Source organism: Hirundo rustica, chromosome 19 (genome assembly GCF_015227805.2).
Source record: "Hirundo rustica isolate bHirRus1 chromosome 19, bHirRus1.pri.v3, whole genome shotgun sequence".
In the NCBI taxonomy this organism is placed as follows: domain Eukaryota; kingdom Metazoa; phylum Chordata; class Aves; order Passeriformes; family Hirundinidae; genus Hirundo; species Hirundo rustica.
In genome coordinates, this window is record NC_053468.1 from 1,072,863 (window position 1) to 1,098,069 (window position 25,207).

General features: G+C 58.9%; 2 protein-coding genes and 1 long non-coding RNA gene across 3 annotated transcripts in view; all 3 read right to left on the bottom strand.

Moving 5' to 3' along the window:
* The window catches only part of LOC120761167 (uncharacterized), a 32,105-nt gene extending 23,535 nt beyond the window's left edge, over positions 1-8,570 (bottom strand). Inside the window, exon 1 of the long non-coding RNA XR_005703570.2 lies at positions 8,509-8,570. This is a non-coding gene — a long non-coding RNA (uncharacterized LOC120761167). The remainder of the gene's footprint in view (positions 1-8,508) is intronic.
* Positions 8,571-9,784: 1,214 nt separating this feature from the next.
* Positions 9,785-11,943, bottom strand: MRPS23 (mitochondrial ribosomal protein S23). The gene is made up of 5 exons (XM_040082468.1): positions 11,817-11,943; positions 11,527-11,694; positions 10,911-10,988; positions 10,677-10,800; positions 9,785-10,189 (listed from the first exon to the last, which is right to left on the bottom strand). Exons 1-5 carry the CDS (start codon positions 11,867-11,869, stop codon positions 10,031-10,033), a joined length of 582 nt encoding a protein of 193 aa, XP_039938402.1. The 5' UTR covers positions 11,870-11,943; the 3' UTR covers positions 9,785-10,030.
* A 3,552-nt stretch (positions 11,944-15,495) lies between these two features.
* CUEDC1 (CUE domain containing 1) lies at positions 15,496-22,686 on the bottom strand. Its single transcript, XM_040082738.2, has 10 exons — positions 22,353-22,686; positions 21,728-21,855; positions 20,930-21,056; positions 19,372-19,555; positions 18,746-18,829; positions 17,871-17,960; positions 17,339-17,432; positions 17,119-17,177; positions 16,724-16,794; positions 15,496-16,516 (listed from the first exon to the last, which is right to left on the bottom strand). Exons 1-9 carry the CDS (start codon positions 22,641-22,643, stop codon positions 16,727-16,729), a joined length of 1,125 nt encoding a protein of 374 aa, XP_039938672.1. The 5' UTR covers positions 22,644-22,686; the 3' UTR covers positions 15,496-16,516; positions 16,724-16,726.
* Positions 22,687-25,207: the final 2,521 nt, after the last annotated feature.

A 25,207-nucleotide genomic window follows, 5' to 3' on the forward strand; every position in this document is an offset into this window, starting at 1 on the left:
AGCACAGTTCAGGGGTCACACGTGAACCAGACCCATTTGGGGAGCACAGTTCAGGGGTCACACGTGAACCAGACCCATTTGGGGAGCACAGTTCAGGGGTCACACGTGAACCAGACCCATTTGGGGAGCACAGTTCAGGGGTCATGAGTGAACCAGATCCATTTGGGGAGCACAGTTCAGGGGTCACACAAGATTTTGGGAGGGACAGGCCCCCACATCTCCTCCACTCCCAGGACCCTGACCCCAAGGGATGCTGTGTGCATCCCGGCAGGATGTGCCCTGGCCCAAGGTTTTCTAAAGGTTATGCAAAGGTCACCCGATTAACGATTAACGTGCCGGAGCAGCAGCAGCTCTGCTCGCCTCATTTCCAAACCCGGAGGCCACCGGGCAGCTCAGCAGCTCCCCCCGCACATCTGCACCGACCATGCCTCAGTTCTGGAGCACACTGCAGCGCTGGGGTGATGGCTGAGATGAAGATAACAATGATGATGCGTCCATTTCCTCTACCTTGGGCGTTTTTAAGTCATCTCATCTCAGAAATGAGCCAATTCCAGCGTTTTTTGCCTGACAACCTGTTGGGCCCTCTCAGCGACGGGCAGATGGTGGGGTTGCATTCACACATCACCTCGTGGAGCACCAGGCAGGCTGGGACCCCGCCACTGCTCTGTTTCAAGGTCACAGAATCACTGACTGGTTTGGGTTGAAAAGCACATTAAAGACCATCGAGCTCCAGCCCTCTGGAAGCACCTGGATTCCTCCCTCTTCGGGAAGAACGAAGGTCACAGACTGACCCAGCTTTCTCTCACTGATCTGCCTGACACCCCCAGGTCTCCTGTGACGCCAGAGGGGAGGCAGAGCCCCAGGAAGATGGAGATTTCATCTGCTCTGGGTGCTGAGCAAACCTGCAGCAGCTGTGGAGCCCAGCCTGCAGCTGCAGAAAAGCACTGAGCGCAGCACCGGCAGAGACGGACCCTCGCAAAACAGGCACAAGACACATTTCTTCAAATGTCCCTTCTCATGCCATTAATTATGTCTCGGGCTACTAAACACAAGCAAATGAGGATGATTTCCTTCCCAGCATCACGAGCCTGAGGTTTGCTATTCCCCTCCTCTCATGTCCTCCATTAGCCTTTAGAGATGATTTCCCTGTCAGGCTTCCCATGCCTGCTCCCAGCACTCCAATCCGCCCTCGCTGCCACTCCGAGGGCTCCACTAATTCCTCTCCTCGTGTTGCAATTTCACGTTCCCAAATATTGGGCGTAATGGCAGCGCAGCGCTCCTGCCGCTGCCTCCAAATTAAATGAGCCAGGAGGAAAAACATTCGGAGACGTTTTCAACCGAGCGTTCACGGTTTGAAGGACGTTTTAAAGACAGGGAACACAACCTGGCTCCTGCGGATGCTCACGAGGATTTAATCAGGAGAAATTGCAAACGGGGGTTGGAGCAGAGCAAAGAGAGGGGTTAAGAAGATGTGATTGACTCTCCCAACCCTCCCAGTCGTCCCACGGAGCAGGGCTGGCCACCTTGGAGCTATTTTTGGGGGTCTGGAGAAAATAAAGAGCCATCAGCAGCAGAAGGTGGAGCTCAAGTGACCTTTTTAACCCAAGGAATTGCAAAAATCAAGCGTGTTTTTCAAAAGCTGCTGTTTCTGGAGAGCCCCTTGATAAAGGCACGAGGCAAGTTCCTGGAGAAGAGGCTGTGGCATTACAGAAATTCCCCCCGGGACCCCCATGTGCCCACCCGGCCCCACAGTGCCGGGAAGGGAAACAAACAGCAGCAGCAAGCAGAAAACTTTCGCTCTCTCTGCCGTTAATTATGGTCTTACTTTGCACAGAGGAGCTGTCATTCAGGCGCCGGTAATGGATAGTTTCTATTTCAATTCTCCCTCCACCCTATTATCCTTTATAAAATCCAGTGATGGATTGATAAGGGCCGGCTCACTCGGAACGGCTCTCACGCGCGCCCAACTCCTGTATCTTTTTAAATATTTCAGCTGTTTGAGATCTTTATTTCACATTTCGATTTCCTGTAGTACAGTAAATTTATCTTAGTCACCCAGTCAAGTTCTCTCCAAGTCTCTTATCTTCTCCTCTCCGTACAGCCCCTACACTATCAGCTGCCGATAAAGCCGGCCCTGGCACACCGCGCTGAGCCCGGCCCCAAGGAGACCTCGGAAGCCCCACGCCGGCCACCAGCTGGGAGTTCAGCGCCCAAACCCCGCGCTGCCTCCGGCCGAGGCATCCCCAGGCGGGCTGGAAAAGCGTCTGGGGCGTCCTGCAGCCCCAAGGGACAGCGGGGCCGGGGGCAGCCGCTCCCCGCAAGGAAAAGCCCGGCGGGGATCACCCGGGATGTCCCGGAGGAGGGGTCTGTGCCGCCCAGGAGCCCTGCCGCGGGCCCAGGCCGGCAGGCAGAGGTCACCCACACGGGGATGTGTTTTCCCCCCTCTAAAGCACAGATTTCTAAATGCCTCAACAGCGAGGAGCGGAGAGAGCATCGCACGCTGCCACGGGGAACGCGCCCCGGCAGCGCTGCCCCGCCGGGGGAGGAATGGGAGCAAACAATCGGAAATAAAACCAAGAGAAAACAGCAAACAGGTAAAGCCGAGTCACCTTCTCGCTGCTCCGCCGCTGGCAGCGCCGAGCGCGATCAGGCAGCACCACCTGGTGCCACCGCGGGCACCGCACCGGGACCGGCACCGGCGAGAGCCCCGAGCCGGGACAGCTGTGCACAGAGAGCCGGAGAACCAGAGAGCCGGGACAGCTCTGCCCAGCAAAGCCGGAGAACCAGAGAGCCGGGACAGCTGTGCCCTGGAGAGCCAGAGAACCAGAGAGCCGGGACAGCTCTGCACAGACAGCCGGAGAACCAGAGAGCCGGGACAGCTCTGCACAGACAGCCGGAGAACCAGAGAGCCGGGACAGCTGTGCCCAGGAGAGCCGGAGAACCAGAGAGTGGGGACAGCTGTGCCCTGGAGAGCCGGAGAACCAGAGAACCAGAGAGCCGGGACAGCTCTGCACAGGAGAGCCGGAGAACCAGAGAGCCGGGACAGCTGTGCCCAGGAGAGCCGGAGAACCAGAGAGCCGGGACAGCTCTGCCCAGGAGAACCGGAGAGCCCCGCGCCGGGACAGCTGTGCCCAGCAAAGCCAGGATCCGAGCCCCGCTGTCCCCAGGGATGCCCGCCCGGGCGGATGCTCCGGAGAGGCGCAAAGGGGAGGCTGTGAGAGGCGGCACAGCTCCCCTCCGCCTCACCCCGAGCACAAAGGCGCTGCTTTGGGACCGTCCCCGTCCCTCCTGCCAGCATCCAGGAGCTCCGGGATCGAGGGAATCCAGGGGATTTCCCTCCCGGGGAACGAGTGGGTGTCAAGGCAAGACGCGGAGCTCGGGTCCGCTCCTCTCCCCGGCTCCTGGGGTGATTTTCTCCCCAAGGATCAAACCCAGCAGCAGGGCACCCAATAAATGCATCTGCAGGAAGGTGATTTATCTGTAGGGGAAGCCATGGAAATTCCCAAACCATCTTAAAATATCCGTTTCCTGGCTCTAAACCATCAGTAAGTTGCCAGCTGGGGAATGCATTTGTCTGCTCCCCTCTGTGTATTTTCTGCTTTTCATTATAATTTGCTAAATAATACATTACAGTGAGTTATTTATCACACTCAGCCGTTTCACAATGCCTCCTCCGTCCCGGGGAATTTCACCCATAAATCAGACACACAAATATCTGCTGGCACGGCTGCAGGTTCAACCCTGCACCCTTCACCTGCCCCAGCAGCTCCCAGGCTCTGCCGAGAGCCAGCCCAGGGAAAAGGGAGAGCTCCAGCTCTGGGGAGGGACCAGAGAGGACAGCAGGGACACCTGCAGAGCCCCAGACCTTCTCCTGGTGACTGAGAAGGGCTTGGCCAACTCCAGGCTGTCACTGCTGGGAAATGAGACAAGGACAGTGCTCATCTCCAGTCCCACTGGGAACACCCAGGGGGAAAAATTATAATTCCTCCTTTCCAAGTCACTGAACCCCTCCCTTTGAAACAAACAGGTTTGCAAATATGGATTAATTTAACTTTACACCATCCATCTTAAATCAACAGCATCCGGACCCACAGACTGGGAAATCAAGGCATGGAAGGGGGAAAAAAAAATAAATAAAAAAGGCAGAACTAGGAACAAAACTCCCTCTATGTGCTTTAACTACAAAAATCATCTTTCCTCATTAGCAGCTAATCAGAACTACCAGAGGGGAAGAGATTACAGTCAGGGCGGAGAGGGGAGGAACTCACAGAAATACAGACATCAGAACAGATTTTCATTTATTTACTCATTCATCACAGCGAGCCACAAGCTTTGAGTTCATGAGTCTGCATTAGCCTTGCAGGATTTTGGGACCCAATCTCCGAAATATCAAAAGTGAACAGGTCACAGCCACGTGCCATCTCAGGAAGGAGAAAATTCAGCAGTTTGGGGTTGTTCTCAGGAACTCTGATATTGCTGTGCCTGTTGGATTATAGAAACCACTAATCTTCCCTCGGCAGCCTCCTAATCTCTCCGGGAGCCCAGATGCCTTATCTGAAACTTGCTCGGTGGAGAGCAGCCCGGGTTTCCTGGCACTGGGAGGGATTCCAGCGGCTCTGGGAGCCAGGGAATGGCAGCCAGGGGAGCCGAGGTGTCCCCTGGAGCAGGAGCCAGCCTGGGAGCAGGGCGGTGCTGAAGGGCAGCACCAATGTCAAACTTTGGGTGTTTGCTCCTCAACTGAGCAGCCCCGGAACGAGCCAGGCTCCGAGTGCCAGGGCTGAGCCCCTGCAGCCCTTCTGCTCCTCCAAACACCTCTGGGCTCACTCAACCCACCTCCGTGTGTTTACACACCAAAATTAACCACCAGCTGCTCAGGGGATTTTTTTCCCTCCCTGTTTTTCCCCAAAATTATTCACAAGAAGCCAAGAGTTTTATTTCCTCCAGGCAGGGAATGTCTCATTTCAAGCTTTCTTCTCTCTCCTTAGTTCATCCCAGCTCTCCAGAGGTGAGGAGAGACTCCCACAGCTGACCATCACCCCAGACACTGCCCTGGGCTGGCCCCACGGTCTCCCGAGGGAACTGTGGCCACAGCAGCCCCGGGATGTCCCAGGAGGGCTCTACCCGCACCGAGAATTCCCTCCGGCACTCCCGGCCCCGCTCACAAGCCCACGCCGGGAAACCAGGAACATATTTTTAAATAAGAGGAGGAAATGGTGTCTTTGTGTCAGGCAAGTGGAAGAAATCCAGGACCAAGAGACTGCAGAGCCTTTCCACTTCAGACAGCAGGTGCTCTCCAAGATGTGGTTATGGCAACAAAATAAATGATGGATAATTGCTTTTGTGACAACTTGCCAATTAAATTAGACTCAGCAGAATAACATAATGACAATTTGTTATGCTCTGGTGGGCACTAACACACCAATCATAATTAAATGCTATGACTGAAATAGAATGCTGCTGTACACAGGAATATATAACCCCAATTCCCTCCCAGTGAAACATTATAGGTTCAGACTTGATTTCAATTTCTGGAGGATAATAGCATTAGCGCACATCAGAATGAGCTCGCAATATGCAGAGAGGCAGCAGCAGCACAGGGACAGACAGCGCCAAGGGCAGCTGAGCCGCCGGGCTCCTGCAGGGACCCCCCAGCAGCGCTGGTGCTCCGGGCCTCGGAGCAGAGGGGGACATCCCAAACTGCCAAAGCACGGCTGAATCCGGGGGAGACCTCGCATCCCCGGCTCGGGGCAGCAGCTGGCGAGTGACCCTGGCCCAGGGGAGCAGCCCCACCGCAGACACCCGGGCAGGGATGGGGCCGCAGGGGTTTCCTGCGTGGCAAATCGCTCCCTGCCAGACCGAGCCGCGGGGCACCGCACAGCCCTGCGCTCCTGGAAGGATTCAAAACGCTCATTAAACACACTGCTGTGCCCCTAGAGTGAACTCACCCCACAGCTGGCATCCCTCGGGGACTCAGCCCCACGGAACTGGCCGTGGCTGCCACCAGTGGGTCAGAACTGAGCAGCGAGGGGCTCAGGTGCTGCCAGAACTTAACATTTACTGCTACAACAGCAGGGGCTTCTTCAGCCACCGCTGAGCTCAGCCTGCTGCTCTCGCTGGTTTGCTCTGACCCTCCTGCTCCCGCCCTGCCCAGGGGCTCTGTCCTGCACCCTACACATCCCAGAACTCTCAGGACAGGAATTCCTGTGCCATGGACATTGCTGGTGCTGCAGAAGCAAAACACTGCACAGAGCACCAAACCAAATCCGTTAAAAGCCCCAGTTTAGGACCAGGACCAGGCAGGCAGCAGAACTGGCACTGCCCAGGTTTTGCAAAGCAGGAGCCACCCCTGTGCCACCCCCTCTCCAGTGGGGAAACACAGCACACCACGGCCAGCACCCTGCTCTGACTCCACATCCATCTATTCCAGATTTCTGGAATATTCCAAAGCTCAGGACAGGGCAGGTTTGAAGACCAGATGCGTGTGCGCAGGCAGGGTCAGGCAGAGGCAAGTCCCAGAGGACTCCACAGAGCGGCAGTGCCAACAATTTTATATCTTATTTGGAGCCGTGTTCTTTAAACATTAAACCCTTTATTATCTGCCTCGGTGAAGCTTGGCATTGGCAAGGTCAGATCACCTGGTTTTCCGGCAAAGCTGATGAATTATTTTGGCTGCTCCAGACATTCGACCTGATCCTATTAAATCCTTAGCTCCCCTGCCCTCGACACATACCAGCGGATAATCCACGGCCCAGGAGCACGTGAAGGGGCTGAGCAGGGCTCTGGGAGCAGCTGCCTGGGGGTGAAAACAGCGCCCAAGCTCAGAGCCCGGCGCTGCAGCCCTGACCTGTGGGACTGGAGGTGTTTGTTCCAGCAGGACACCTCCTGCACTGGGAAAACACCTGAGGAATGCTGCCTCATCCCTGGGAGATCCCTCCAGCCACCCACGGCACCTGCACTCTGCTGGAGGGCAGGCAGCTCTGCACCCCGAAACTTTCAGGTGAAGCCCACATTTTTAGGAGCTGGCCTTGGAAAACCTTCAGCCTGCCCTCAGAGCTGTGGAAGGTGCCACTGCCCACGCTCGTCTCCTCTTCAAAGCCTCAGCAATGAAGGCTCCGCGTAGAGCGGTACTCGGGCATTTTCTGCCACCGAAAATTAACTGGCAAGCAGCGAGAGGAAGCGCCACAGGCAGCTCTGCCCCGGGGGAGGAAGGCGGGGAATTCAGGCCAGGAAAGGTCACAGGGCTGCTCCGGGACGGGCCGAGGGATGGCGAGGCAGCCACAGCCTCCGCTGGCAGCGGGGCTCCGCGCTGCGGGGACATCACCGCACCGCCGGAGCCGCGCCTGGGACGGGATCACAGCCCTGGAAACGCCGGGAGCGGCCCTTGCCTTCCCCAGGGCAGGAATCCCCGCACGCCGGGGCTCTCCATCACCGCACCTCCCCCGGGGCATCCCCGGGCGGAGCCGCGACGCCTTTTCAAACCTTCTCCGGGGCAAGCCCGGGCTCGCCCCAGCCCGCGGGAGGAGCCGGGCGGGGCTCGGGAGCGGCCGCGGCTCGGAGCCGGGAGCGCGGAGCGAGGCTCCCACCTAGCGGGGAGCGCCGGGGGAACCGGGGGAGCTGCGGGAGCCGGGGGGAACCGGGGGGGGCTGCGGGAGACGGGGGAACCGGGGCGAGCTGCGGGAGACGGGGGAACCGGGGGGGGCTGCGGGAGACGGGGGGAGCCGGGGGGAGCTGCGGGAGACGGGGGGAGCCGGAGAGAGCTGCGGGAGCCGGGGGGAACCGGAGAGAGCTGCGGGAGCCGGGGGGAACCGGGGGGAGCTGCGGGAGTCGGGGGGAACCGGGGGGAGCTGCGGGAGACGGGGGAACCGGGGGGAGCTGCGGGAGACGGGGGAACCGGGGGGAGCTGCGGGAGACGGGGGGAACCGGGGGGAGCTGCGGGAGACGGGGGAACCGGGGGGAGCTGCGGGAGACGGGGGAACCGGGGGGAGCTGCGGGAGACGGGGGAACCGGGGGGAGCTGCGGGAGACGGGGGAACCGGGGGGAGCTGCGGGAGACGGGGGGAACCGGGGGAACCGGGGCTGGCCCCACTCAGTCCTCCTGCTCCTCCTCCTCCTGGGGAAAGGCCCCGTCAGTGACAAACCGACTGACCCCGGCTGCTGCCCAGACCTTCGGAAACTGAATTCCCTCAGTTACAGCAGCTCCCGGCCGCCAGCGTCGCCCTCCCAGGGCGGCGAACGCGGTTCAAAGGCGGTTTTTATCTGAGTCGCTCCGAACGCTCGCATCCCTCAGCCCGCGGGCTCCCGTCACCCACCAGACACAGCAAACCCAGGCGCAGATCCTCCCGAGCTCTTCTCCATCACGCACAGCCCGCCCGGCCGAACCCGGGCCCGGCAGATTCCCGCAGAGAATTCCCACATTCGCAGCAGGGCAGGATCCTGCTCTCCCTCCCCTCACCCGGAACAGAGGGTCCCGTAAGGATTTCCAGGCTCTCCCGCACCTTTGGCCGCTTACCTGCCTCGGAACCACGGGGCGCTGAAGTGCAAACTGCTGGTGCAGGAGTGTGGAACACACCCACACCCTCCCAGCACGGTGCTGCTCCGCTGTTCCAGAACTTTCTGCGCTGCCCAAGCCGTGCCCCGGCTCCCCGGGCACGAGGCAATCACCACAAACCCCTCCTCACCTGTGGCTGTCGCTGTGATGAGCGGTGCCCTGGTAATTAACGACCTGCAGCTGGGCACAATCAACTCCCCAGGTGCCGGAGGAGCCCCCGAGGGGTCTCAGTCCAAGCCCCCAGGCCCCAGCTGTGCCCGAGGGCAAATCCAAAGGCTCCTCTCTTCACTCAGGGAGGTTGGTCCAGCTGGGAGGGATCTGCCCCCAGAGCCACCTTGTCACTTCAACACAAAAAAAACACCCCAATTCTAACTTTCTCCTCACCTGCTCTGCACAGCAACTCCTTCAGGGCACACCCCAAAGCTCGGGGAGGGCTCTGAATTCGATGTTTATTGCTGGATCATGGCTAAAACAGGGATTTTTGCTGTTTGTAACAAACCCTGGGCTCCTCTGGAGCTACAAGAGCAGAACTGGGAATAAAGTTTGACCTTTTGAGGATAGCTGAGTAATTCTGCTGCAACCACATCACTACAGGAGTGAAGCAAAGGCACAGAAAACAAACCAAGGGCATTTTTTCACTGCTTTTCACTGCCTGAGCTTTCCTGCATCACATTTACACCTGTTAATGGGGGCTGGTGGCAGAAAGAATAACAAATTAAAGAAAAACTCACAAAAAAAAATCACAAAGAAAGAGAAGAGACCGAACAAAGTTTGTTTTTCATACAGCCCAAATCAAAATGTTTAACGAAAGATCAGGCAGGCACTGGATTTGCAGGCACGGGCAGAACTCTCTCCTAACCCCAGGAAGACTGGTGGTTATTTTTTTTTCCATGCCAGATTTCCAGTGAGCGTTTCCTCAGCAGCATCGCCCTTCCCTCAGCAAACAGCTGGAACAGCCCCTTCCCACACTTCAAAGGCGACCAATTTCACCAGGAGTCACTGAAATCTGCCAAGCCCCCAGTCACCTGGTAGTGCCACACCTCACCCCGCTCTGAATTTGGGCAAATATGGAATGGGAAGAGCACATCAAACCACGTCTATAAATAGCAGCTTTCCTCAATCAGCTATAAAAAGATGACACTTCAGACAGCTGCTGGAACACATCAAACAGGATCTGCCATTCCCCCAGCAGGAAACATCTCCACAACTGCACTCCAGACACCTGAACAGGCAGAACTTCCCGTTTTTAAAGAAAATGTTTTAATTTTCCACTTTTACACTCTGCATTTTCCATCTGGATTTCAGAAAACAGTCGTGAGCCCTAAAAAAACCCCAAGATTATCTGTGACTTTATCCATGTGGAGCTGGACAGAGGGGAACGTGTCACATGGACAAGCCTGGAGGGCACCAGGACCCCCAGGGAAATGTCCCCAGAGAGGGCTGGAGGCTGGCTCCTGGCAGGTGACACAGCTCAGCAGGGCTGTCAGGAGGGACAGGGGCTCTCCTTCTGTGTCCCTGCCTGCTCTGGTGGCTGCTCCTCCCCGTCCTTCCTCTTGTCCTGCAGCTCCTCCAGCACAGCGTGGAGCTGCAGCTGCAAGGCAGGATCCCTGGATCCAGCACCCTGCTGCTCCTGCTGGGACACCTGCAGGGAAGGACAGGGAAAAACACATGAAACAGGGTGGAAGAAGGAGGACTGAGGAGAGCAACAGCCCTCTGTGTGCCCAAAGAAAGTTTAACTCATGCTGAGATTATTATGGAGGCACAACAGGGTGTCAGCAGGGCAGGACATGCCCAGAGAGGCTGCAGACCTCCAGCTAAAAATGCAAAAATTCAAGACACAACAACAAATCTCAAAGTTCCAAACGCTTTAGACAGATACACCATGCACTGTTTGAATGATTATTCTGTTTCATCAGCAGGAAAAACCATCTTTCCTGACCCACAAGTCCCTTAGCCTTGGCCAGACACGTTCATGGCCAAGAGGAAAGTCTTCTCTGCACATTTTAAGACCATCAGGTGTGTGACTGTTTTGCTGAGGATTTAATTCAGATCAACTCAGCTTCAAGGGCCTGGGAGTGGAATTTTCTCAACCCACCAGTCAAGTAACCCAGAGAATATTTAATACTCACTTTATCTACTCCTCTCCTCTGTAAAATGATCCCGCTGGCTAAAAGGGCTTTTCCTGTTTCTTCAAACAATTTCTCCTCTTCAATTTTCCCCTCTTCCTTCAGTTCATTGTATTTCTCCACAAACCTGAATTGCAAAGTTGCTTTTTTACACTCACAAATAATGTTCTGGTTCACAGGAGGAAGGGGAGAGAGGGGCAGTTCCCAGAAAGGTTTCTGGTTTAATGATCATCTCACCTCTGGCAAGTCGATTTGAAGTTTAACTGTGTCAGGTTGAAAGGCCTGGGGCCATTGCCATAAACTTGGTAAAACCTCCTGCTCAGGAAAGGAAACAGCTGAGATTCTGCAGCCGAGTCAAGAGGAGACAGACAGCAGCAGAGTCAGCTCATTTAGGGTGCATTATTTTTCCTTTTCACGTGAGCCTTTGTGAACACCTGGAGTGTCCCCGCCCTGGCACTGGGAGCAGCCTGGGGCACTGGGAGTTGTCCCTGCCCTGGCACGGGGTGAGCTTTAGGGACCCTTCCAACCCAAACCTGCTGGGGATTCTACAGAGGCCCGTTCCAGCTTTTTAACCTGCATTCATAAATCCGAGTTAGGTCTGGAGCTCCTTCGCAGCGGGGTCAGCCCAGCCCGGAGCTCTGTGCCGGGCAGGGACGTGCCCTTATCAACGCGTTACAAACCCGGGGAAGGGCCCCGGGTTAAAACCAGCCCCGTTTATTCCAAAAACCACGAACCGGGGCGCCACGGCCGGCGGCTGCTGTAGGAGCAGCCCGGACGGGTTAACAACGCCTTAGGGAACACGGCGGGGACCCCGAGCGCCCCCGGGGCGGGCCGGCGGCGGGCCCGGACTCACGCTCGCACGGTGTCCTCCCGGTAGAAGATGGGGGCGATGCGGTCCCGGGCGCTCCCGTAGCGCGGCCGCGGCACGCGGTACACGGGCTCCCGCAGCGGCGGGAACGCGGCGTACACGTCCAGCCACAGCGGCTTCTCCAGCAGCCCGATGCGCACCAGGTTCCGCGCCCTGCGGGGGACAAGCAGCGGCGGCGGGGGGCTCAGGGGGCCGCGCTCACGGGAGGAGCGGGAACCCCGGCACGCCCCGGTACCCTCGGTACCCCCCCGCCCCGGCTGAACCCCACCCCGCACCGGCTGAACACGGTCCCGATCTTCTGCGTGCGGCTCCCGCCCACGGCGGCCATGGCCCCGCCGGAGCCGGCCCGGGGCTGCCCCACACCCGGAACCGGAACGGAACCGGAACCGTGGCGGCCGCCAGGGCACGCGGCCGAGTGCCGAGCGGCGGCGGGAGAAGGTGGCCAGGCAGCGCCAGCCGATGGCCGAGCGGCGGCGCAGCCCGATCGCCCCCATCAGTTTCGCTGTCGCCCCCGGCGCTGTCGCGACAGACGGGACCCGGCCCGGGTGTGCCCCGCCACCCTCAGCCCAGCCCGGGCAGCACCAGCAGTCCCGGGGCTCGTGGGAGCCTCGTCTCCTCTCGGCTGCTGTGTCACAGAACCGCGGGATGGTGGAAGATCCCGGGCCGGACCCACGGCGATGGGTCCCGCTCGTGTCCCTGCACAGACACCCCACAGTCCCACCCCGACACCCCGGAGAGCGCTGCACCAACGCTCCCGGAGCCCCGGCAGCCTTGGGGCTTCTTGGGATCAGCTGCAGTGGACAGGGGGATCAACACCAATGGGATGAGCACAAATGGGATCAACACCAGTGGGATCGGAAACAGTGGGATCAGCGCAAATGGACAGTGGGATCAGCACCCGTGGGATCAGCACCAGTGGGATCAGCACCAGTGGGATCAGCACCAGCCCTGTCCGGGGCTGCCCCACAGCCGGATCCCGCCCTGGGCAGCCCCAGCAGGCAGAGCACGACCACCACGGGATGTCACTGAGTGTTTTTATCCTCGGTTTATAAAACGCAGCAGCTCCAGGCAGGCCCTGTGTAAACACCCTTCCTGCAGGCAGCCTTTCCTGGCTGGGAGCAGCGCCTGGTCACTAGGTGCAGCCCTCGGCTTGGGAATGAGCTGAGGGGAAGGAAGACGCGTCTCTGCTCCCATCCTGCAGCCTGGCGAAGGAAGGGGGCAGTAAATTTCCACGGCAGGCTGACAGCCAGCAGGGATCCCCGGACACCTCCAGCCCCAGCCCCAGCCAGCCCCGGGCCGTTCTCAGCTGCTGCTTTCCTTAAAACGCCGCTCAGAAAGCAAAACCCCTGTCCCTGTGGAGGGGAGGAATTCCAAAGGGAGTTGCTGGAGCTGCTCCTGGCCTGGGCAGGCCCTGGGCTCTGCACTCCCCAGGGCACCAAGGCAGCAGCCAGGCTTTCCCCAGCCTTTAAATGCTTTTGACATTTAAAGCAAGAACGCCTCGAATTTTTCCAGGCTTTTCTTCCACAGGGAGGGTTTCCGAGCCACACCTGAGGCTGGAAATGAAAGCTGCTCCGGGATGGCTGTGCAGGACAGGAGGATTCTGTACCATCCCTGCAAGTGAGGGGGATGCTCTGTGTGCCCCCAGCCCTGGAACTGCCCCCCAGGGCTGCTTCCCCAGGAATGGGTCATTGGATTCTTCAGGAAATCACTGGACACTAATTCAGCCCATCGGGAGCAGGGAGGCAGCAAAGCAGGGCAGACTTGGGGTGTTTGCATCCGAGGGGCACAGCTGGAGCTGGGCTGGGGCGGCCCCTTCCCTCCCCAGCCCCCTTTCTTTCTTCTTCCTCCTGTAAAGAGTAGAAAAATACACAGTGTTAAAAAGTTATGCAGTGTTAAGAGTACAACAGGACTTTATTATAGGAATTACTATTAAACATCTTTAAGAAAAAAAATCACTTACGGAAATAAATTCTAAAATAGCCACACTCACAAATGTCACAGATCAGTTGGTGTTTTTTCGTTTTGTTTTTTTTTGTGTGTGTGTTTTTGTTTGTTTGTTTGTTTTGTTTTGTTTGGGGTTTTTTTGAGAAATGATACAAACATCACTGAGAATTGTACATTTTTAGGTCAGAAATGCATTTTGGCTCCCAAGCCGAGTTTGTGGCTTTTCCGCTTCTTAGACCTGACTTTTTATTTGGTTTGTTGGGTTTTTTTTCATCTCCAATAAAATGATGCCTTGTGCCTCCCAAGATATTTTGACAGGGCCACAGAGTGACATCACCCAGAGGCTGTGCCTGGCCTGGGATGTTCAAGGGCAGCTTGTTGGGGGGCGGTGGTGGCCGAGCCGTGCCCGGGGCTCTGTGCCACGGTGCAGGACCCCCAGCAGGGTCAGAGCCAGCAGGGCTGGGCGCTGGCACCCACCTGTGCCCTCCCCAGCTCCAGCCTTCCCTGCTGTCCCTTTCTCAGCGGGAGCAGAGGGTGCTGGACACCTCGGGGACAAGCTCAGGCAGAAAGCAGAGGCAGCTGCTGGCCCGGGATTGCTCCACCAGCAAACCTTGGCTGGGTTACAGAGGTGACTCGGGACGTGTCACTTAAGGAGCAGCCTGAGAGGAGGGACAGTGTCCCCCTCCTTGCCCGGCGGTGCAGCAGCGTGACCTGTGGCCCTGTGCCAGCCTGCCCAGGAAAGCTCCAAACCCGTCCCCGCAGCCTGGGCACGACCCAGCCCATGCCCAAACCCTGCACGGGCCAGCCCGGCCCTCCTGCCAGCACCTCCTGCTCTGGGAGAGCAGAATTCCCCTCCCGCCCCTCGGTGCTTCCTGCGCTCATGGAAACTTCCCTGGGACCGCAGCCCTCGGTAGCTGAGAGGCGCTGGAATGGTGACAGGCTGATCCTCTTCCAAGTTTGATTTTCTTCCAAATATGCAGAGCTGCTTTGGACTGGGAAGGAGTAAAAAAGCAGCCTCCTACGGCCCCCAGGGCCAGCAGAGGGTAGAGAAGGAGCCCCTCCTTCTCTTCAGCACTCTCAGAATGTCAGTCCCCCCCAGAAACAAGGATTTTCCGTTCCCTGATTCACCCAGGTGTTCCTCCAGACCCACGTCCTACCCCGGGCAGGGCAGGGCAGGGCAGGGCAGGGCAGGGCAGGGCAGCCTGGGCCATCCCGTGCCCTGGCAGCACCTCCTGACAGTCGTGCACAGCACCAGGAGCAGGGGTGCTGCCCACGGTGTGGGACAGCCAGCGTGCCTTGGGGCAGCCTAACCTCTCACTGCGCTGTCTCACTCAGGACACGCTCTTCAATCCTCCAAAAGCAAAGGAGAGGACACCAAAACCGGTATGGGCTGCGTGGGGCGGGAGTTCTGCTGCTTTGATTTGAGGAACCCAAAGCTTGCTGGCATCCCGGGGTGCTCCCAGCGCAGCGCATCCTGCCCTGGCCCTCGGCACCCCGGAGCTCGTCTGAGTTTTGCGCTGTGGAGACATCACCCAGACCCTGCAGGCCCAGGCACCTGGAAGCAGCCCTGCCCCTGGCCAGGAACCCGGAGAAGGCGAAGCTCACGGGATGGCCGGGATCCGCAGCGCGGCTGCAGGGGACGACAGCAGCGCTCAACAGGTGCAGCAGCTGCAGCGCTGGCGGGGGAGGAAATCTTGGCGTCCGCTTCAAAGGCACGCGGGCTCTGTTGGGATGGAAGAGGAGCCAGCGCCTGCCAGGGGGACTTTTGTTACCAAACCCTGCGGAGAGGCAGGGAAAACAGTTGCGTGAGCGTTTGATGGCTGGGCCTCCCGCGTCTGCCGCCTTCACAGCTCCCATCCTGCAACATTTGTGCTGGTTGGCGGGAGCCGGAGAGTGAAGCAGGCACGTCTAGAGCCACCTCCTGCATTTGGCAGGGAACGTTGTGCTGATAAAGGAGAAGAAAATGTGCTGGCGGGAGCGAATTCTGACTTTATGCTCGTCACTCGTTACTTACACAGCGAAGGAATTTGTTTATGTAATTATTTTGAGCCTGACAGCATCTCCAAGAGCTGCAGGATTCCGGCGGCGCTGCGGGCACGAGGAAGGGGCTCGGCTCCTGCCCCGCACCAAACCCAGCAGTGCCCCCAAGCCCTAGTAAAAGCTCAGTGCTGAAAACACCTCCACCAGCCCTGCCAACCCCTGGCTTGGGTTTTGCCTCTTTACCTACAGCGGGGGCATCCCTGGAGCTCCCGGGAGCAGCCCCAGTGCCCCAGGCCTGGCGGGATGTGTCCTGCTCCATCAGTGAGGGTCAAACTGCTCTGCAATCCAGCCCTTGGTGCTGCCCCGCGCCGGCACAAAGCTTCCCAACTTCAAGGCAGTTGTAGCAATGCCGAAGGCAAAGGTTTAATTCAAAGTGAAACGCCTAGGAAAAGAAGGCCTTTCCTTTATAAACAATTTATATTATTTGACTATCACCTGATCTGAATCTCTGCTCATTACTCCTAGCAATAATAGACAACGGCTGTTAGCTTCCCTTTCTCACGCGGATTTTGTCCCGGTGTGCGCAGAGTGAAGTTACATCAGACCACTACGGATATGTTCAGGAGTGCTCCGGCCGAGCAGACCCCACGTGTGAATGGATCCTCGTTAGTGCGGCTGATTGCGCTCCTCCTGCCCCGCCGCCGGCCGAGAGCAGGCAGGGCTGCTCCTCCCCAGCCCGAGCTCGCTGGCTCCTCCGCAGCCGCCCGCAGCAGCTGCCCGCTTTTTTTTTTTTTTTTTGCTTTTTTTTCGTTTTTTTCCTTTCCTTCCTTTCCTTTTTGGCTGATTTGCTCGATAGGAAAAGTTGTTTTCAAACCAGTGGTAAGAAAACGTTGTGCCTCGCTCGGACAATTGTACTTCAAGAGGAGTACAGCAGCAGAGGGGGAACAGCCAAAATCTGGGTGATTTGTTGGGTGGGTTTTTCCTTTTTCAGCCATCTCCTGGTGAAGCCTCGTGCACGTCCTGTGCCAGCAAGAAATCGCAGTGCTGGGACCTGCAGGGAGGGGAAGGGGAGGAGGAGAACAGCAGGTGCTCAGCCTGAGCCACACAGTGCCAGCACCCAGCCATGGCACCCATGGCCACTGATGGGGCTCGTGCCCACCCGGACACACTCTGCACCCAGCCCAAAGCACGTGGCCCCCCCTCCAGCCTCCTGGGCCATTCACACAGAAGTGTTCAGCCATCCCCAGGTGCCTCTCACCCTTTACTGCCCTTCCTTCGGCGTCTCCTCCTCCTCCCGGAGCTGCTGCCGCCGTGCTTGGAAATCTTCATCTGAAAGGCAGGGGCAGGCGGGGGCTGCAGCCACCTCCACACCAGGGCACCGCTGCCCCACGGCCCCGGCTGCCCCACAGCCCCAGCTCCATGGAGCAGCCCCAGGGGGAGGCAGCCCAGCCTTCCCCAGGGCAGGGTTTCCTTGCTCAGAGAGAGAATCCCCAGTGGGACTCAGGCAGTTTCTACCAGAACACTCCTGAGAACACTGGATGGAGGTTTCTGGCCCGCAGGGGTATTTCACACCTGAGCCGGCCCTGGGGTGATGTGGGGCCAGGCCGTGCCAAGCACAGCACAGCCAGCACGGCCTGGCACAGCATCCCTTACCATATGCGTGTCCTTCCACGTCATCGAGAAGGTTCGCCGTGGAAGCCGCTGTCCCCATCCTGCACCCTCAGCTAAGGAAAAGCAGCTGTGGGGCCGGGATGTGGCCACGGCACCACGGTCACCCCTCCCAGCCCACGCTCCAGCCACAGAGGTGCCCTTGGGCAGCCCCCGGGAGCACCCGAGTGAGGCCCCCCCTGCCCCACAGCCCCTTTCAGGATACACCTGGTGCTTCAACAAGTGTTTTCTTTTTGATTTCCTCATCTTCGTCTTCTCGGAGAAGGCTCTGGCGAGTTCGAACAGCTTCTTGCGCGTGGCTGGAGGGAAGCGGCTGGGTGAGGGTCTCACCCAAAAACCCTTCCCAGAGCTGCCACGGGCGGTGGGAAGGAGAGGGGCAGGGGCCAGGGGTGTGAGGGCCACCCACACCCCAACACTCTGTGCTGATGCCCTGGGTTTGCCAGACTCGGAGAGGGACACAGGGACACCTTGATCCCCAGTGGGAGGTGCTCGTGTTTTATCCTTTTGCTGGGATTTTCATGATCTTCCTGCCCCACCCCTCCCAGTGTCCCCAGTGCCTGCAGCCCAGCTGAGGCCGCCCAAGGACCTTGGTTAGTTTGTGGTGGGAAAAGCCGGCAGTGACTTCCCAGAGCAAGGACGAGTTTGGGAGAGTGCCAGGTACCGCTGCCATCTCCCCCTGCCCACCCCGCTGGCAGCTCCCCTCCAGCCCTGCCAGCACGGGGCCTGCACACACTCACATTTTCCCATGTGTTTGAGCTTGTCTCGGAATAAGGCATCGTCGGACACGGCACCGCCGGCCTCGCTGGTTGCAGAGGGAGCTGCGTCACCTACAAGGCCAACATCTGCTCACCGGGAGCGCCTGCGTGGCCAGGGGGGCTTGGACACATCTGCCGTGACCCAATTCCAGCACCAGCAAAGGGCAGAGCTGGGCAACAGCAGCGGGATGAGGCTGCTGGCACGTGGGGCTGGCTCTGCACGGGGACCCTCTGGGGACACGATGGGACGGGGCGTGCCGAGCCGTGGGCTGGCAGCACGCCCTCACTGCTGCTCAGTCCCCCTCCAGGGGCAGCAGCCCCAAATTCCCCCGGGCTCTGACTGAGCTCTGGGTATTGGATCGTGCTGCACAGTGGATCAGGAGCAAGCCCAACTCGGTGGGGGAATCAAGAGACCCCCAGAGCCACGTCCCCGTTCCCCAGGTCTGTGAGCCCAGCTGGAGCCCTGCCAGGCTGCCCAGCCCCACGCGGGGCCGTCGACAGACACCAGCTCTAATTCTGACTCTTGGGCAGCTGCTGTGCTCCGAGGTTAATCAGGATTACCCGGAACAGTCATTATGCCTGCAGGCACAATCCTCTGCTCCAGCCCAGGCACGGGAGGGCAGGGATGGATGGAGGGAGGCAGGATGCAGGAGCACCTCCACCTGGGGAGGGCAGGAGCACCCATCCCCATGACCCACCAGCTCCTCTCCCGTGCTGGGAGGGCAGCAGGGAGGGATCAGCCAGTTTCCTCCCTCCACAGACACTCTGGAGGCAGCTGGGCAGAAGGATGGGAATGCAGGGGCTGGGGGGGAATCCTGCTGTGGAGAGACAACGCTCACGTGTGTCTTAAAAGTTACCTGATAATACTGAGGAGAAACCAAAATCGTTGCTGACAGCAACGCTTGTCGACTTGGATTTTTTTGACTCATATTTCAATCGATCTGAAACACAAAAAGCGCAGGGCCCGCTCGATCAGACCCTCGAGGCAGAGCACGTGGCTCTGCTCCCCTCTCCCCTCACAGCCCCGTGGGGACAGGCTGGTGGCAAGGGAGAGAGCTGGGGCTCTGCTTCGGCATAGCGACCACAAGCACGTCCACGGGAGCTTGCATCAGCAGAGGAACTGCCCACCCACCACAAGCACGCAACGAGAGCACCCGTGGTGTTCCTGCACCTGCAGTGACAGCGCTGCCAGCACCCTGCAAAGCACCACTGACGTGGCTGGGGAGGGCTCACAGGGCATTTCCAAAGCTTCTCGTTACGGATTCTGCCAGAGATGCTGCAGAGGGGTGGGCAGGGGGAGGAGAGCTGGGAGCAGCCCACCAGTGCAGGCAGCTCAGACCACCAGCCCCCGGCCTGGCCACATCCCGTACCAGCCCTGCTTTGGCACAAGCCCTGATCCCACGGGCAGGGCAACGCTGCCAGCAGCCAGGGTCACAGCAGGGCACACACCCAAAAAGCAGAAGTTTCTGCAGGCCCTTTTCACCTCTCTCCAGGGCGAGAAGGAAATCCCGGTTCCTCTGGAGCTCCTTCATGAACTCTTCGTTCTGCAGGAAGAGCGCGATCCGCTCGTCCTCCAGGTACTGCTTCCATCGCCGCTCCTGCTCCAGGGAGCCCTGGCCCCGCGGGCACAGCCCCCGTGGCGTGGGCTGCCGGCAGCTGTGGGAGCCCTGGGGGAGGCAAACGGGGCACGGCTTGGCTGGTGCTCCCGGGGGACCCTGCAGCAGCACCTGGGGCTGAGCTCAGCCTTCGGCCCCTCTTACACCGCAGCTCCCCCACCCCATGGCCACCGGCTACTGCTCCCCAGAGGGGTCCCTCCCTCCTCCAGCCAACAGCCCAGGGCTAAAGGGACAAAGCGGGACAGGGCATCACTGCCTCTGCCCCTTGGGAAGGGGGACAGGGCACAGGGGACAGACACCCCACGTGGGAACCTTCCGGAGCCCCTTTTGCACACGCTGGCACGGATTTTTAACTTTAAACCGTGTGGTTGTGCCATAACAGAACCCGGTGTGGGGGTAGCGAGGAGGGTCTCAGCAGCATGGCTGCTTTATCTCCCATCTCTAAAGAGCAGAGTCTGCAACGTCCCGCTGACAAACGTCCCTGCACGAGGCACGTCACACCTCACACCTGGGGAGCAGCACGGCCGCACGCTGCAGCACAGCCTCATCCCTGCCTACAATATTTATCTGATTTGTAGCTGCTCCCAGAGAGCCATAAAAAGCAAAAGCACACAATTACTGGGGAAAGAAAAGGGCAGCTGCTCCTCTCCTCCCCCTGAGCCCAAATGAATTGGAATGCTCCTATTCCCAGAAAGGTAATAGAGCCCGCGAAGCTCAACTTGCAGGGCAATCATTCATGAAAACGTGGCAGGCTGTCTTTGGAGATGAAATGGGAGGGAGGAGCAGGGTGCCTGCAGCCCCCACATCCCTCACTACACCAGGAGGGTGCTGGATCCATTTAGGGCTTCCTGGGTTAGCAAAGGGCCGAGGAATGCCCCAAATTGTGGCTGGAGCTGAGCTGGATGCCCAGCATGTGCTGGGGCCGCTTGTTCCCCATGGGATGCTGCCCATTGCCTGCCCTGCTGCAGGCACCCAAACCTTGTGGCTTAAAACAACCATGGAGCACACGTGGACTCTGACTTGCACTAGGTTTCCCACCCAAATTCTACTGCAGCAGCCCTCAAGTGCCCTAGCAGTGCTGCTCTCCTTAGGAGCATTACTGGTCCTGCTGCTCCTCACCAGAGCAGTAGGCAAGATTTTCAAATAATTGAAAATATTATGTGCCTATGGCAAGTGGCATTTCTGGCACTTATCACTGCGATAATGGCAGGAAAAATGCCAAAGCTTTGCTGAGAGCTCTTTCACACCTTGCCCACTTCAGCCTCTTGAACTGGACACGCTCCAAAACTTCGGGTTTAGTCCTCACCCGGCACCCGGACACTTCCAGCGTGCTGATGCTGCAAGCTCAGGGCGGCCGAGGCCCGGGACGGTGGGACCCCACCCCAGGAGCCGGGGTGCAGGCTGGAAGGGGTGGCCCAGCCTCACCTGTGTGCCGGCCGTCTGCTGGGGCACGATGCGCAGGAAGTCCTCGGGGAGGTTGCCCAGGAGCGGCGGGTTCCAGTTCCTGTAGTGCGCCGGCGCCGCGGTGCTGCCGGGGCCGGGCACGTCCGTCCTGCGGGGCAAGCACGGGCAGCACCTTGGGTGGGCAGAAACCCACCAACACCTGCCGTGCCAGCGTGGCACAGCAGGGCCTGGCACAGCAGGGTTTTCCTTCTCCTCCCAGTTTCACTCAGACTCCCAAAAACCAGCCCGGTGGAGCCCCAGCGCTGCAGGGATTTGCCCACAAAGCTGACAAACGTCTGTCACCAGGTGTCACACCCCGGCTGCACAGAGGGCAGGGGCTGGCACAGAGCTGCCCGGGGCTCACGGAGCTGCCCGGGGCTCACATCTGCCATCCCACAGCCCCACACCTGCAGCCAGGGCGCTGCTGCCAGGGGACAAGTGTGAGCCAGCCGAGGTGTGTGGTGAGGAGCCAGCACAGGGCCCGGCTGCCCAGCACCTGGTGTTTTCCAGCAGAGCCGAGCGCTCCCCGCCCCCAGGAGCTGATTTTTGCCATTCCACACCCTGCCCAGGCGGCCTTCCGGCCCCTCAGCTGTTGGTGTTTAGACCCTCACAGGGATTTTTGAGCCAGCTGTGAGCTTCATTCATCTCCCGTGGCTTTGTCTCGCTCGACCCTATAAGGAGCAGGGCCAGCCGGCCGTGCCAGGGCAGGTGCCAGCAGCCTGAGCCCGGTGTGCTGGCACAGGGTGGCCCTGAGCGGGAGCTGTGCAGGGCTGGGCTCACCTGGGCGGGGGCGTGGGCGGGCCGCGGGGGCAGCGGCTGCCCAACGCCTGGCTCTCGTAGGCAGGAGGGGAGTACACGGGAGGGGGCTCCTCGTCCGAGCTGTCCGGCTCCAGGGTGCGCTCCAGGATCTGCAGGGTGAGAGGACGGGCTGAGGGCAGGACAGGGAAATGCTCCCCAGCGGGCCGGGGCTCCCTGTGCAGCGGCAAAACGGGGATGGCACGGGCTGAATGGTGCTGCAGACAGAGAGGATGGGGAAACAAGCTGGCACCGCACCTCCTGCACCCAGCGGGGTTTTGGTGGAGTTTGGAGGTATTGCTTTCAAGGGAAGAGGGTGGGTGAGCCTATCCTCAGGTGCACACAGCCCCGGGGAGTCTCTCTGACAGCAGCAGAAGGGTCTCTGTTGGGTTTTGGGGCGAGGGAGAGTGGGAAGAGCACCTGGCTTGAGCCTGAAGCACTGCCCAAGACAATCTTTGGTGCAGCTGATCCGGGCACTCAAACCTCTCCCTGCCTGCGGCAGTTGAGTCTGTGCCCAGGCAGGAGGAGGCAGGATGAGACTGAGGTGCCCACTCGTGGCGACCCAGCTGTGGGATCCAGAGCCCAAGCAGGGGACCCCCAGGCAGGTTACCTCGGGGGGGATGCTGTCCTCCGAGTCCGAGCTGTCGTCGCAGCCGCTGCCGTCCAGGTTCATCTGCAGAAGCTGGTCGATGGTGGCGTCCACGGCGCCGTTGTTGGCTCTCAGGACGCACTCGATGATGTCGTAGTCCATGTTGGGGAACATGGTCTTGAAGTCCTCCATGGCCTGGTTGAACTCCAGGCGCCGCACCTGCCTGGCGGGGCGGCTGTTGTTGAGCTCCTGCGCGGAGGAGCCGCCGCGGGAGCCGCCGTTGCTGCTGCTCCGGCGGAAGAGGCTCGTCATGGCGGGGCGGCTGCGGGGGCTCGGCGCCCGCGGTCCCGGCTGTGCCCGTGCCCCTCCTCACGGGGGGCTGCCCCGGCTGCCAGCCCGCACCATGGGTGGGTGGCGGGGGTCCCGCTCCCCGCGGCTCCGCGCCTCAGCCCCCGGCGCACGGCTGCATCCTCCCACCTGCGGAGGGGACACGGGACAAAGTCACCCACGGGACAAAGTCACCCAGGGGACGGTGCCCAGAGGCCCCCCGGTCTCGGCAGGGGACGTTCGGTTCCGTTCCACCCGCGGGACTGAGCCATCCCTGCAGCGGGCCCGGCACGCCGGAGCGTGGATGTGCCGTGCCAGGAGCCGTGCCAACAGAATGCAAGGCAAGAAAAATGGCACTACTTCCACTGCCGAGGGCTGCCCAGATTTAACGTTTCCAGGTTTGACGTGTATTTATAAACGCAGTAAAATCACTCTTTAAAATAAAACATGGAGTCGGCTCAGAGGGTGTCGGAGCAGGGGGCTGAAATGCTCTGCAGCACGGCAAATCGACCCTTTGGAAAAGCCACCAAATCCAAGATTAACGTTCACTTTAAAACCATAAACAGATTATGCAGCTACTGCTTCTCGTTTGAAAATGCGGGGCCAAATTCAGTTCTGGATTAACTCCACTGTTTGAAACAGAATTACCCCAGGAACACTTTTGATCCATAATATCATTTTCAAAGGCTTTTTCCTAAGCGGCAGGCAGAGAGTTCAGGATAACTGTCCCTAAATGGTATTTAATGCAGAAGAACGTGCCAAGCACATTTCTTAGAGAAATGGTATAATCAGATTGCAAGCCATTAAGAGGAGCAGTCACCTCTGAAGGTCACCTGGGCTCTCCCCTGCCCAGCAAGAGGGTGTGTGACAGCCACGTCCCCAGCGCTCGGCCCCTGTGCCAGCCCACAGCCCTGAGCTGCTCCAAGGGGATTCCAGGGGCTTCCAGAGGCTGCTGAGAACAAAATACACTTGCAATACATGGGGAACTCATCGGGAACAAGTTCACTTTTTGCCACACTGCTTAACCCCCACCTTCATCCCCAGGGACAGCTCTGGCTCGGTACCAGAGGAATCAGGGGATGGCTCCTGCTCCAAGCACGATCTGCTCTCCTTCCCTGGCTCCTTTGTAATCCTGGAAGCATTTGCATTTGGATGCACCACAACAGCAGCCCTGTGCAAACACCAGCACCCAACCAGTCGCCACACCTCGGTCCCTGGGCTGAGCACAGTGCCAGGGGCCCTCCAGTGCCACCTTCCCGAGCCATTTGCTCCCAGGCAGGACGGGACCCAGGGAAAAGCAGCAGGAGAATTACTGTCAGGCATGAGGGGCCATTTCCAAACAGCACCAGGAGCCCCCAGCTCGCTCTTGCTCACCAATAATATCCATTTAACTGGTCACTCAGCCAGGATCTGTCTTCATCCCAGTAATTCTCAATCCCCAGGATGAGCTTGCCAGGAGCCAGGCATGGAGCAGCGCTGTGCGAGCAGAGCAGGAACAATTCCGACAGCTCTGCCCGGCTCTATTCACTGAGGACAAATAAATCCGCTGGAGTCAATTAATAAAACGCTGCTGCTCCGTTCCTCCTCCGCTCCCCTGACTCATTCCCAGCAAAGAGCCGGCATTGTTCACACCTCTGGAATTATACTTTAATTGCAATATTGCATGGCTGGTTTAGTCACGTATTAAATTGAGTTGTAACATATTCACAGGGTACACACCTCCTTACAAGATTTGGCTACTCCAAGAGGATGGGAAACGAGCCTGGACACCCACGGGAACACAGCTTATACTGGATACACACGCAGGATCCACGTATGGAGCTGAGAGTTCCTGTGGAGGACCACTGGCTCAGCAGTGCTGTGCCAGCCCATTAACCTCAAATGGCAAAACAACCCCCCCAAAACCCGGCTGGAAATCCCCAGATCCCCATAAAGTAACCGAAGTACCTGTGCCTGGGGAATCTTTATCTCCCAGGATTTGACCTTTGAGTGTGTATTTAAAGGATTCCCTGTCACCATGAGGGCCACGGGTGTGCCAGGCACTGGCAATGCCCCTGCCAGCCCTCTGGGCTCCTGTTGCCAGCACCAGCTCTGGGGAGGTGTTAGTCAACCCTGCACGAGAGTCTGGGACAGCTCCCTGGAAGTGCTGGAGAGTGGGACTGAGCACAGCAACCTGCTGAGCCATGGAAATCTTCTGGTCAGAAGATGAACAAAGGTAGGGATGGGGACGAGGTATTTTACACCGGAAAAACTCCGCTGCACATCTGGCTTCAGACAGTCCCGAGGGAAGGTGCTGGGACCTCCCCTGCCCTGAGATACACCCCAGGAATTCGGGGCTGGCAGGGGCTGCTGCAAGGCACAGAGCAGGGCAGTTCACATGCCCTCAAGGCTTTTAAACTTACTTTTTCAAAGTCCTGCTGCTGATCCAAAGAAATGCAAATCACTGCATCAGCATGAGTTAAAACCCAGGGAAAAGCAAGTGGCCCTGTTGGCAGGAGCTGATTTTAGCTGCATTCCGAGGATCCCCCCCAGTTCCTGCGTGTCTGCAG